Source organism: Fusarium verticillioides, chromosome 9, assembly GCF_000149555.1.
Source record: "Fusarium verticillioides 7600 chromosome 9, whole genome shotgun sequence".
Taxonomy (NCBI): Eukaryota; Fungi; Ascomycota; class Sordariomycetes; order Hypocreales; family Nectriaceae; genus Fusarium; species Fusarium verticillioides.
Window position 1 is genome coordinate 344,333 of NC_031683.1, and position 13,250 is coordinate 357,582.

A 13,250-nucleotide genomic window follows, 5' to 3' on the forward strand; every position below is an offset into this window, starting at 1 on the left:
GCCACGTACGGGTAAACCGGCCCATTCCCAACGAACCTCTATACGCCCCGTCCTTCACATATCAGATCCCATCTAAGACTCCATGGAGATGGAATCTAAACCCTGGAGCACGGTGGATATGGGGATGAGGCGATGACAGACGCTTGCATACATGATGAAAATGCCTCATGATGGGACATGAGTACGACCTCGATCGATGAGACTTGGAGGGCTGAAGGAGACCTCCGGCAGTTTGCGGCCGCAAGACTTTTCTACACACCCCTAAGTCAGCTCAGGCACATATTCCATTCAGCCATTACAACTGTTCAAAGGATGAGTTCATGGGGGCCATGTCCAAGTCCCATTTAGGAAGCCCACAGAAGTGTTTCCAAAGATACGTAGCACAATACATTGCTGTGGATGTGAACCTTAGTGACATTGCACTGACACTTATACCGACAAATCCAAAATCAACGACTGTGATGTCCTGAGCAGTATCGTATTAGACACTTCCTTCTTCTTCATTCACTGCCAACAAGTTCAACACGAATTCGGCCACTTATTTCAATCATGGCCGACAATCAATCCCTCCCCAAAGAGCCCATAGCCATCATTGGCACCTCTTGCCGCTTTCCGGGCGGCGCCAACACCCCCTCCAAGCTCTGGGACCTCCTGTGCGAGAAGCGAGACGTTCAGTCCCGTATTCCCAACGACAGGTTTAATGTAGATGCCTTTTACAGCACCAATGGTGATAAGAATGGCTGCACCGATGTGAAGAGGGCATATCTCTTGTCTGAGGATATTCGAGTGTTTGATGCCTCATTTTTCAAGATTAATCCCCGCGAGGCTGAGGCCATGGATCCTCAGCAACGGCTCTTGCTTGAAGCTGTTTATGAGGCCACCGAGGCAGCTGGTCTGCCTATGGAAGACCTCAAGGGATCCGATACAGCCGTATATGTTGGATGTATGACGGGCGACTACCATGAAATGCTCATGCGTGATCCCCAAGATATGCCCAAGTATATGGCTACCGGTACTGCTCGCAGTATTCTCTCCAACCGAATCTCTTATCTTTTTGATTGGAAGGGACCTTCTATGACCATCGATACAGCTTGCTCCTCCAGTCTTGTTGCAGTCTATGATGCTGTTACAGCCCTTCGCAACGGTGTCTCCAAAATCGCCTGCGCTGGAGGCGCCAATCTTATCCTGGGTCCGGAAATGATGATTTCTGAGTCCAAGCTGCACATGCTGTCCCCAACTGGACGCAGTAGGATGTGGGATGCCTCTGCCAACGGATACGCGAGAGGCGAGGGTGTAGCAGCCATCATGATGAAAACCCTGTCTCAAGCGTTGGCGGATGGAGACCATATTCAAGGCGTCATTAGGGAGATTGGAGTCAACTCCGACGGACGTAAGTTGAAACATTGTCACAATTGAGACGTTTTATCTTGCTAATCACTTACAGGAACAAACGGTATCACATTACCAAGTCCGGAGGCACAGAAATTCTTAATTCGACAGACTTACAAGAAAGCCGGTCTTGACGTCTTCAAAGACCGTTGTCAATTCTTCGAGGCCCATGGGACAGGTACCCCTGCTGGTGACCCTCTTGAGGCCCGTGCTATTCACGAAGCCTTCTTCACTGATGGGGATATCGTCTCTGAGCCCATGTATGTAGGCTCAGTCAAGACAGCTATCGGCCATCTCGAAGGATGTGCTGGTCTTGCCGGCCTTATAAAGGCTCTCGAGGCTGTCAAAAGAGGAGTCATTCCTCCCAACCAGCTCTTCGAGAACCTAAACCCTGCTCTCAAGCCTTACGTCTCCAATTTGAGACTCCCCACTGAGTCCAAACCATGGCCTAAGCTGGCTCCTGGATCTGCCAGACGTGCAAGCGTCAACTCCTTTGGTTTCGGTGGAACCAATGTCCACGCCATCATCGAGCAATTCGACCACGCTCAACGGGAAGCCAGTTCGGCTGACGGCATTATTTCCACCCCACTTGTCCTCTCTGCGAACTCAGATCTCTCATTACGGAAGCAAATTGCACACTTTGCAGAGGCAATTGAGCACAACGACAAAGGCGAGGTTGATAGGATCATCTTCACACTGGCCCAGAGACGATCACAACTTCCCCTTCGGGCCTACTTCTCTGGCCATGGCCTGCAGAGTATTCAGCAGAAGCTGAGAGACGCCACAGCTGAGAATGCTGTGCTGCCTTTCATCAGCCAGACTGTCCCACCGGGTCAGCCTCCTCGTATCTTGGGTGTCTTCACTGGCCAAGGCGCGCAATGGCCTACTATGGGACGAGAGATCCTCAAAGCCTCCCCTTTTGCTCGTACGGTGATGGCGTCCCTGGAAGAGTCATTGGCAAGCTTAGCAGAGCCTCCTATCTGGACGCTCACTGAGCAAATCATGGCCGACAAGGATTTCTCTCGTCTCAGCGAAGCAGCTATTTCACAGCCACTCTGCACTGCGGTCCAGATAATGGTAGTTGAGTTGCTACGCAAGGCTGGTATAGCATTCAACTGTGTTATTGGCCATTCATCAGGAGAAATCACCGCTGCTTACACTGCTGGCTTCCTATCTGCGACTGATGCTATTCGAGTAGCATACCTTCGGGGTGTTTGTGCCAAGCTCGCTGGCGGAGGAAATGGAGAGACGGGATCCATGATGGCAGTTGGTCTCTCATATGAGGAAGCCTCTGCCTTCTGCGAGGAGAACTTCGCTGGCCTCGTTGATGTGGCTGCCAGTAATGCCCCCGCTAGCACTACTCTCTCTGGCGACAAGCCTAGCATTGAGGAGGCTAAGGCCTCACTGGACGCGCAAGGTACATTTGCTCGTATCCTCAAGGTTGACACCGCCTATCACTCCCACCACATGAATCCCTGTGCTCAGCCATACCTTGAGAAACTCCAGGCTGCTGGTGTGAAGTCTCTCCCTGGCGACGATTCTGTGGAGTGGTACTCCAGTGTCTTGGGGGAACGCATCACCGCCTCTCTGCATAGCGAGGCACTCTGTGACGAGTATTGGGTTGAGAACATGGTGAACCCAGTTCTATTCTCGGTGGCCTCGGAGCTCGTCGCAGAGGCTAACCCGCCCTGTCATGTGGCCCTAGAGGTCGGCCCTCACCCAGCTCTCAAGGGTCCTTTTAACCAGACATACAAGCGCGCCACTGGATCTCCATTGCCGTATCATGGTACAGTCACCAGAAACATTCACGACGTTGAGGCCCTGAGCAACTCACTGGGCTTCCTCTGGTCTCATCTGGGCAAGTCTGCTGTCGACTTTACCGCATATACCCAATCCTTCTCCCCGTCAATCACAGCTATGGCAGATGGACTTCCGCCATACGCATGGGATCATACGCAATCCTTCTGGAGAGAATCCCGAAAGTCACTGAACTACCGGCAGCGCACTCAGCCTCCTCATCCCCTACTAGGCGCCCGCTCTGTTGAGGATACCGCTGACAGCATGCGATGGATCAACTATCTCCGACTCGATGATGTTCCTTGGCTGGAAGGCCACAAAGTTGAAGGGCAAGTTGTGTACCCAGCAGCCGGATACTTAGTTATGGCCATGGAGGCTGCACGAGCTATCGATGCGAGCAAGGAGATCCAGCTCACTGAGCTGTCTGATGTCCATATCCTGAGTGCCATCCAGTTGACTGAAGGCTCTCAAGCTCTGGAGACTGTTTTCACTCTTCAGGTTGAGAGAAATGAGCCGACGTTCGCCACGGCCAGTTGGACGCTGTCTACGCCAATGAGTGGACGGAATGATAGCTGGAAGAGTAATGCAAAGGGGCAACTCCGGGTTGAGTTTAGCTCCTTGGATGACGCTGCTCGTCTGCCCTCGCGGAGCAAGCCAATTGCTTCACTTACATCCGTCGATATGGAGAGATTCTACAGTGCTCTGGCCAACATTGGACTTGAGTACACGGGCGAATTCAAGCAGCTTAAGAGTATTGATCGTCAGTTGGGTCTGGCAACCGCCCACGTTGGTCAAGTTGTCCCTGACTTTCCGGCAATGATTCACCCTGCTCTTCTAGATGGCGCGTTCCAGTCAATCTTTGCTGCTTATTGTTGGCCCGATGATGGAAGTCTTCAAGCTCCTTTTGTCCCTACCTTCTTCCGAAGCCTTCGTATCGCCAACACCAGCCACCTTCGCCATGGCGAGGACTTGGTGATCGACTCTTTCTTGACCAACACAAACGAGCGTGAGCTCACCGCTGATATGGACATTTTCCAATCTGCTGAAGGTCAGCCTGTGTTACAGCTCCAGGGACTGACGTGCACATCTCTCCTTCGGCCTGGGCCTAGTAACGCTAAGGAGCTCTACACCAAGACTGAGTGGGAGGTTGACATTGCGAGCGGCATTGCGCAGTCAGACACCCAAGACCAAGATACTGCATCTGATCTTGAACTTGTTGACCTTTGCGAGCGTCTTTCGTACTTTTATCTTCGGGAACTCAACAAAGCTGTAGGTCGTGAAGAAGTTTCGGGCTTTGACTGGCATTATCAGCGCATCTTTGAGTGGATCGACCATCTCTTCCCCTTAATCCAGTCTGGTCGACACCCCACTATCAAGACTGAATGGTCCAGCGACTCGAGGGACTGGCTTATGCAACAGTCTGCAAGGTTCCCTGGGCGCATCGACCTGCAGCTTATCCAAGCCGTGGGAGAGAACCTTCCCGCAGTCGTACGCAAGCAGACTACCATGCTAGAGCACATGGTCAAGGATGACATGCTGAACCGCATCTACAAGTTCGGCCTAGGTTTCGAAAGAGCAAACGTCTACCTCGGGCGGATTTCCAAGCAGATCGCTCATCGATACCCCCGTATGAACATTCTTGAGATCGGCGCCGGAACTGGCGGTGCGACCAAGGGCATCATGGAATCCCTGGGAACAGCTTTCGAGACTTACACCTTCACTGATATCTCGACTGGCTTCTTTGAGGCTGCTGCAGAGGCTTTCGATCATTGGGCCGACAAGATGATCTTCAAGCCCCTCAACATCGAGAGTGACCCAACTGACCAAGGGTTCCCTCAGGGTCACTATGACTTCATCATCGCTTCTAATGTCCTCCATGCCACCAAGTCTCTTGCTGTCACTATGCGAAACACCCGCAAGTTACTCAAGCCCGGTGGCCAGCTGCTGCTCCTCGAAGTTACCAGCGACATCGTACGTGTAAAACTCATGATGTCCGGTCTTTCAGGCTGGTGGCTTGGGGGTGACGATGGGCGCCGCTATGGACCTACGATCCCAGTATCTCAGTGGGACGCACTACTGAAGCAGACTGGATTCTCTGGTGTTGACAAGACTGTGAATGACTTTGTTGATGCCGAGAAGTACATGACTTCGGTTATGCTTTCACAAGCTGTTGATGACAGAATGGAAATTTTGAGACAGCCACGACTTGCATCCAGTCACTGGCTCTCATCTCAATCCATAACCGTCGTCGGTGGGCACTGCCAAGATATCGGCAAAGATGCCATGGCCATCATACATCAGATGGGCCACGCTTCGTCCAAGCCTGTCATTCACCACGTTGGCAGCTTTGAGGAGTTGGCTTCATCCAACATACAGACCCGGTCAGCCTTGGTTCTGGAAGATCTTGATGAACCAATCCTCAAGGACTTGACAGAAGACAAGCTTCGAGGTGTACAGAGGCTCATCAACGAATCTCGGCAAGTTCTCTGGGTCTCCAGAGGGTGCCAAAAGGATGAGCCATTTGCAAACATGTCCATCGGAATGTGTCGCAGCTTGTCTTCTGAATACCCTCACATTCATCTGCAGCACGTTGACATCGAGGGTCTCGTCGGTCCAATGACCGCATCTCTTCTGGTTGATGCATTCCTCCAGCTTATGTACCGAGCATCACTCAAATCTGACGATCTGGTTTGGTCAATTGAAGCTGAGTTGGTTCTCAGAGAGGACAAGTGGTTCATTCCCCGGGTCAAGTCCGACGAGGCGCTCAATAACCAGCTCAATGCTAGTAAGATGACAATAAGATCTGTAAAAACTCTTCACGGAGACGCCGTCGAGATCCAGCAGCGATCCAATCAGTTTGTTATCGCTGAACCCATTCCTTGTATTCCTGTGTCAGCCTCCTCGCCTCCTGTCGCCATCACAGTCACCCATTCTCTGCTGTTTCCCTTCCAAGTCGGCACCAAGTCGTCGGGCTATCTATGCTATGGCTATATAGACTCTCAGCCTCAGACCAGAGTGCTCGCCATATCTGGTGTAAACAGATCGAAGATCTCAGTTCCTCCATTCTTTGTCTGGGATCTGTCGTCTAGCGAGATTGATGCTGCTGACCTACTGCGTAAAACAGCCCTTGCAATCACCGCTGATAGACTCTTGAGCGACTTTGAAGCTGGAGCCACTGTTCTTATCCATGAGTCAGATGAGAATTTGGGTGCAGCTCTCCAATGGAAAGCGGCAGAGCTTGATCTCAATGTCATCTTGACTACGTCGGAGAGCAGCATGGAAAGATCTACTGACTCACTATTCATCCACGCTCTTGCGCCAGAGCGCCTTGTCAATCACATCATGCCTCAATGCACAAAGGCTGTTATTGACCTTTCAGGCAGAGACTACAGAATTGTCGATTCCCCTCTGCGCCGGTGTCTTCCGGCCCATTGCAAGTTCCACCAGCTGCAAGACATCCTCGGTAACGCCTCTCAGGGTGTCAACGATCCCATCATCCACGGTGTTCGGGACGCCAGTCGGTCGACTCTTCAGCTTTCTGGAGATGGCCCTGTCATCAATCTGTCTGATCTTTCCAACATGCGACCATCAATCAAGGACTATGCCACCATAGTCGAATTCTCTGTCGACACAACAATCCCCGCGGTTGTGCAGCCTCTTGAGGGCAGTCAGCTCTTCCGCTCCGACAAGACGTATCTTCTTATTGGCTTCACTGGAGGTCTCGGTAAAGCGCTCTGTAGATGGATGGTCTCCTGCGGCGTTCGTCATCTCGCCTTGACCACTCGCAACGTGGCTGCCATTGATCAAGTGTGGCTTCAAGAGCTTCGCATTCAGGGCGCTCAAGTCAATCTCTACCAGGCTGATGTCAGTGACAAGGCAGCTCTGTCGCAAGCCTATGACCAGATAGTCAAGGAGATGCCACCAGTCTGTGGTGCTGCCAATGCTGCCTTACTCTTGTCTGATCGAACATTCACTGAGCTCAAGGTCAAAGACTTCACCCAGGTCTTTGGGCCCAAGGTCAAGGGTACCCAGAACCTCCACGAACTTCTGCTTGACCAGAAGCTTGACTTCTTCATCATGTTCTCTTCTTTGGCCAGTGTTGTCGGTAACCGTGGTCAAGCCAACTATGCGGCCTCTAACCTTTTCATGAGCGCCATTGCCGAGCAGCGACGTGCAAAGGGCCTTGCTGCCTCAGTCATGCACATTGGCATGGTTCTCGGCGTTGGTTACGTCTCTTCTACGGGAGCTTACGAGGCTACCTTGCGTAGCTCCAACTACATGGCCATCTCTGAGACTGATCTTCTCAACATGTTTTCTCAGGCCATTCTCGTCGGCCAGCCCAGCTCGACTCATGCACCCGAGCTCATCACTGGTCTCAACCGTTTCAGCTTGGAACCTGAGGCCCAAAAGTACTTTTGGCGAGACAACATGCGTTTTTGTCATCATACACTGGAGGAGGAACACCAAGAGCGTACATCAACCACTAAAGTCTCCATCTCTCAGCGTCTATCGGAAACTAAAGGAACTGCCGAGATCCTCGCCGTTGTGGAAGAGGAATTTTGCACCAAGCTTGAGCGCTTACTCCAAGCTGAGGCCGGCTCTGTCAAAACGTCACAGTCACTGCTCGGCTTAGGCGTAGACTCCCTTGTTGCTGCCGAGATAAGATCGTGGTTTCTCAAGGAACTTGAAGTCGATACTCCTGTGTTAGAGATCCTTAACACTGCGTCCATCACTGAGCTTTGCTCCACTGTCGTCTCTCACTTACCAACTATTTCCGAAGACACCGAGACCAAGACTGAAGTCACCAAACAGGTATGATGGATTCCGTACCTTTTCTCTATTTAAGCTCTGAATCTAACTCTTCCAGGCCATCAAGACTCTCAATGTTGTTGAGACGTCAACGGTGGTGTCTTCAGCCTCGCCCACTGAGAACGAGCCTTTCACCATTCGCAACAGCCCAAACTCAACGCAGGTTACCAGCGAATCTGGTGTGGACGAGGAGACATCTATTCAGTCAAAAATCGATCGCTCTGGCCCTTTGTCCTTCGCTCAAGAACGCTTGTGGTTCCTTCAACAGTTCCTCCGAGACCATAGCACATACAACGTCACCATGCACTATCACATCAGTGGTCCTCTCCGACTACATGACCTGGAAAGGGCCTTCCAACAGGTGATTCATCGTCATGAGTCCCTCCGTACATCGTTCTTCATCGATCCCGACACTGATCTGCCGACACAAGCAGTGCTCAAGGACTCTAGCTTTAGGCTAGAGCAGAAGCACAACTCAACTGCCAAGATCGAGTACAAGGCCATGCAAGGCATGTCATATGACCTGGAGAATGGCAACGTCGTCAAAGCTGTTATTGTCCCAGACTCTGACGGCGAGTTCGACCTTATCTTCGGCTTCCATCACATCGCACTCGATGGCTACAGCGCTCAGATCATGGTTCGTGACCTAGCCATGATTTACGCTGGTCAGACGCTTTCTAGCAAGCAGCAGGACTACCTTGACTTCGCTATTGCTCAGAAGGCAGCTAAAGTCCCGTACACTACTCTCGCCTATTGGAGGTCAGAACTGGAGGATCTTCCACCGACCCTAACCGTCTTCGATTTTGCCGAGACGAAGACACGCATCCCCCTCACGGACTACACTACACGAGCACTTGAAAGAAGACTATCTATTGAGCAGAGCAGAAGTATCAAGGCTGTTGCCAAGCGTCTTGACGTTACGCCATTCCATGTTCATCTTGCTACCCTCCAGGTTGTCCTTTCTGATCTCGCTTCAGCCAATGATCTGTGCATTGGGATTACTGATGCCAACAAGAACGATGCTACACATATCGATACTGTTGGATTCTTTGTCAATCTCTTGCCTCTGCGACTAAAACTGTCGTCCTCACAGACTCTGGCGGATTTGGTCGCCAACGCCAAGTCCAAGGCCAACGGCGCTCTTTCGCACTCTGACATGCCCTTCGACGTCCTTCTTGATGAGATGAAGCTTCCTCGCTCCACAACCCACAGCCCTCTCTTCCAGGTCGTTATGAACTACAAGATGGGGTCTACTCAGAAGGTCCCATTGGCGGATTGTCAAGCTCAGCTTGTGGCATTCGAGGACGCGAACAATCCCTACGACTTGACCTTTGACATTGAGACCTACTATGATGGATCCGCTTCTATCAGCGTCAAGACACAGGAGTACCTCTATTCTGAAAGCGAATTGAGCTTTGTTCTTGACAATTACGTGGAGAAGCTAGATCTCTTTACCTCGGAGCCTTCTCAGACCGTAGATCAGATCTGCAAGCCCACAGCCGAACAGATTGGCAAGGCATTGACCCTTGGTAGAGGTGAAAGGATCCCATCTCCTCGTCTGGAGACGTTGAGCCACTACTTCGAGAAATGTGTTGTCAACCAGCCTGACGATGTTGCCCTCGTCACAGATAAGGGACAAGCTCTCACCTGGAGTCAGCTGAAGGCTTTGGTCAACCAGATTGCTATGGCCCTTGTTGAAGCAGGGGCAAAGCAGGATTCACAAGTGGGTGTATACTGCGATCCCAGCATGTACATCCTTCCCACTCTAATTGCCATTGCTGAAATCGGGGGTGTATACGTACCTCTCGATACCCAGAACCCGATCAAGCGTCTCCAATTGATGGTTGATGATTGCCAAGCCGATGTACTTCTCATTGATGACTCAACTGCAACGTTGTCACTTGAACTAGAGACGAAGGCCAAAATGATCAACGTGAACACCATCAAAGCTGGCCCTTCCAACACCTTTCATCTGGACAACCGAGCTAGAGGAAATGGGATGGGCTACATCTTCTACACGAGCGGTACAACGGGTGTTCCAAAAGCCGTGGCTTTGACTCATACCAGTCTTGTACACCACTTTGACGGTTTCATCCACTGCAACAATCTAAACAAGTGTCGCATGCTTCAACAGGCACCTCTTGGCTTTGATATGTCGCTTACCCAGATGACTCTCGCCATTATGCTTGGAGGAACTTTGATCGTTGCATCCAGCGAAACTCGCAAGGACCCCACGCAACTTGCGCAGTTAATGCTGGATGAGAAAGTCACCCACACTTTCATGACGCCTACACTTGCATTATCGGTCATTCATCATGGCTATGAATACTTGAGACAGTGCGTCGACTGGGAACATGCGTCACTCGCTGGGGAAGCAATGACAACCCGTGTTACCAGTGAGTTCAAGAGACTCGGCTTGCGGAATCTTGAGCTTTGCAATGGCTACGGCCCTACCGAGATTACTATCATCGCCACATGTGGTTCAAATGAGCTTGGTGATACTCTGCGCGATACTCATAATCCAAGCATCGGACGTGCTTTGCCCAATTATTCCTGCTACATCCTGGATGAAAACATGCAGCCTGTCCGCCCTGGACTCGCTGGCGAACTGGTGATCGGAGGTGCTGGTGTTGCCATTGGATACCTCAACAGACAGGATCTTACAGAAGCCAAGTTCCTTTCTGATCCTTTCGCACCGCCTGAAGATGTTGCTCGCGGATGGACTCGAATGTATCGTACAGGTGACAAGGCCAGGTTTCTGTCGGACGGACGTCTCTGCTTCCTTGGACGTATCGCTGGTGACTCTCAGATCAAGCTTCGAGGTTTCAGAATTGAACTCCAAGATATTGCCAGCACTATCGTCAAGGCCTCTGATGGTAAAGTCCCCGAAGCGGCTGTTTCACTTCGTGGTGAAGGAGACAGTGCATACCTTGTTGCCTTCGTCATCCTTTCTCAGTTCAATCGTCCGTCAGATGAGAAAGGCTATCTGAAGCAGCTTCTGGAGGAGCTATCACTCCCGCGATACATGAAACCCGCCAAAATCATCTCCATTAGCCAGCTCCCCATGAACGCTTCTGGCAAGTTGGATCAATATGCTCTTGACGCTCTCCCTGTTTCTTATGAAAAGGATATCGTCGATAAGCCCCTCACTGAGACTCAAGAGAGGCTCAAGCTAGGATGGCTCAAGGCCCTGCCGTTTGTTGATGCGGCTATTGGTCCAGACACAGACTTCTTTTCTGCAGGGGGTAATTCCCTTCGTATCGTCAGTTTGAGAGAGTACATCACACGCGAATTCGGAGTTACCGTCTCTGTCTTTGATCTCTTCCAAGCGAGCACTCTTGGAGAGATGGCTGCGAAGATCGATGGCTTTACGACTCAAGAAGCTACTACAATATCAATTGATTGGGAGGAAGAGACTCGTATTGACGCTGACTTGAACATCGTTGGGGTCCAAGAGCCACTCCCTTCCGAGGCGACAAATGGTCTTCAGGTCGCTCTCACTGGTGCAACTGGATTCTTGGGTGTGTCAATCCTTGAGACTCTGCTCGAGGACAAGCGTGTATCCAAGGTCCACTGTCTTGCTGTTCGGTCTTCCTCCAACACGAGTGATCCAGTGTTTTCATCTTCGCGAGTCGCGTGCTATCCGGGAGATCTATCCTTGCCACGACTCGGTCTGTCTCAAGAGCAGTTCGATCAACTTGCCAATGCAGTCGACCGGATCATCCATAATGGCGCTGATGTTTCTTTTCTAAAGACATATCAGTCCTTGCAGCGATCGAATGTATCGTCGTCTAGGGAGCTAGCACGAATGGCCATTACGCGAAGGATTCCAATGCACTTCGTTTCAACTGGTGGTGTTGTGCAACTCACTGGCCAAGACGGTCTTGACGAGGTGTCTGTTATAGACTCTACGCCTCCTAATGATGGCTCACTTGGCTACGTTGCTTCGAAGTGGGCTTCTGAAGCTATACTAGAGAAGTATGCCAGCCAATACAACCTTCCGGTCTGGATCCATCGTCCATCCAATATCACAGGTCCAAATGCGCCCAAGGCGGATCTCATGCAGAACATCTTCCATTACTCTGCCAAGACAGCGTCACTTCCTGACTTGGCTTCGTGGAGCGGGTGCTTTGACTTTGTTCCAGTGGACGTTGTGGCTGCTGGCATTGCTAGCTCCATCTACGAGACTCAGGAAACAGTAGCGTACAAGCATCACTGTGGTACGGAGAAGATCTCTGTAGAGGATCTACCGTCGTACCTTGAAGCGAAACATGGCAAGATTGAGACGGTTAGTATTGAAGAGTGGTTAGAACGTTCGAAAGCCGCAGGATTGGACGAGGTTACTGCAGTGTTGGTTGAGAAGACGTTGAGCAGAGGGGGAATTGTTCCTTGGCTTCGAAGAGAAGCGAACTAGATGGGCGTTTTAGGAATCATGAACAAATTACAATAGGAGTTTGGAGTTACATTCACGTCAGTAGATGGCGCTAGAAGTGGATTTATGCCTCTGTCTCGAATCCATAGCAGTTAGGATTCGTTCTCCAGTCTATGACTGCAGTTGCATATTGGCAAATCCGGCATTCGTGCATGTCAGATCAAGCCAAGTCCAAGAGCATACTAATAAGAAACGCCAAAGAAGGAAGGGATGCGATGTCGTGGTTTCACTTCTGCCACTAGATATCCTAAATCCAGAGGGGGTTTATACTCGACAGCTAGCATCTTTAAATCTCTTACATTTTGCGATCGAAAGCTGGAAGTCGTTTCAAAGGACTTATGCACGAGTAGCTTCCAATCATGAGCTGTGATACGGAATAAACATCGATCAGGGTGAACTCCATCGCTCTAGTCATACGTTTCTAGGCTAGAACTACCAGGCTTAAGACATGCATGGTGCTTAGTTGGGTTTTAAGCCGGCTCTTAATCTGAAGCTGGGTTATTTCACTCACAAGCTATACACTTTTAAACGAGGATATAAGCATCAGATTCGTCAGATAGCACTCCTACTAACTATAGTGTGGTAGCACGTGTCAGCTCAGTCTAATACTATATCTGCCACCCAGAATAGCAGAAGCTTGTTGCCAGCATGGTAATACTGTTGGTAAGCTTATAGGCTGCTGCTATTCTCTATACGAATGATTGACTTCTTAGCGTGGTACTTTTGGGAGGATGAAGCTAGGGTTAGGAGCATCCCTGGGAATCGCAATATGGTAGTCTGGTAAGGTGTTCCAAGCCGAGGGAAGCCTTTGATATGCTGCCTG

The 13,250-nt window shown here is 50.8% G+C and overlaps 1 protein-coding gene across 1 annotated transcript; it reads left to right on the forward strand.

Moving 5' to 3' along the window:
* Nucleotides 1-111: 111 nt before the first annotated feature.
* On the forward strand, nt 112-12,873 carry FVEG_11086 (hypothetical protein). Its single transcript, XM_018900249.1, has 3 exons — nt 112-1,390; nt 1,445-7,998; nt 8,054-12,873. Exons 1-3 carry the CDS (start codon nt 550-552, stop codon nt 12,407-12,409), a joined length of 11,751 nt encoding a protein of 3,916 aa, XP_018758499.1. The 5' UTR covers nt 112-549; the 3' UTR covers nt 12,410-12,873.
* The last annotated feature ends 377 nt before the right edge of the window (nt 12,874-13,250 follow it).

What these genes read in the sequence shown, in the direction of transcription:
- FVEG_11086 (XM_018900249.1), top strand. Translation starts at nt 550, where the DNA reads ATGGCCGACAATCAATCCCTCCCCAAAGAGCCCATAGCCATCATTGGC. An exon ending in TGGAGTCAACTCCGACGGAC is followed by an intron (nt 1,391 to 1,444) that starts GTAAGTTGAAAC and finishes AATCACTTACAG; the next exon opens with GAACAAACGGTATCACATTA. An exon ending in AGACTGAAGTCACCAAACAG is followed by an intron (nt 7,999 to 8,053) that starts GTATGATGGATT and finishes TAACTCTTCCAG; the next exon opens with GCCATCAAGACTCTCAATGT.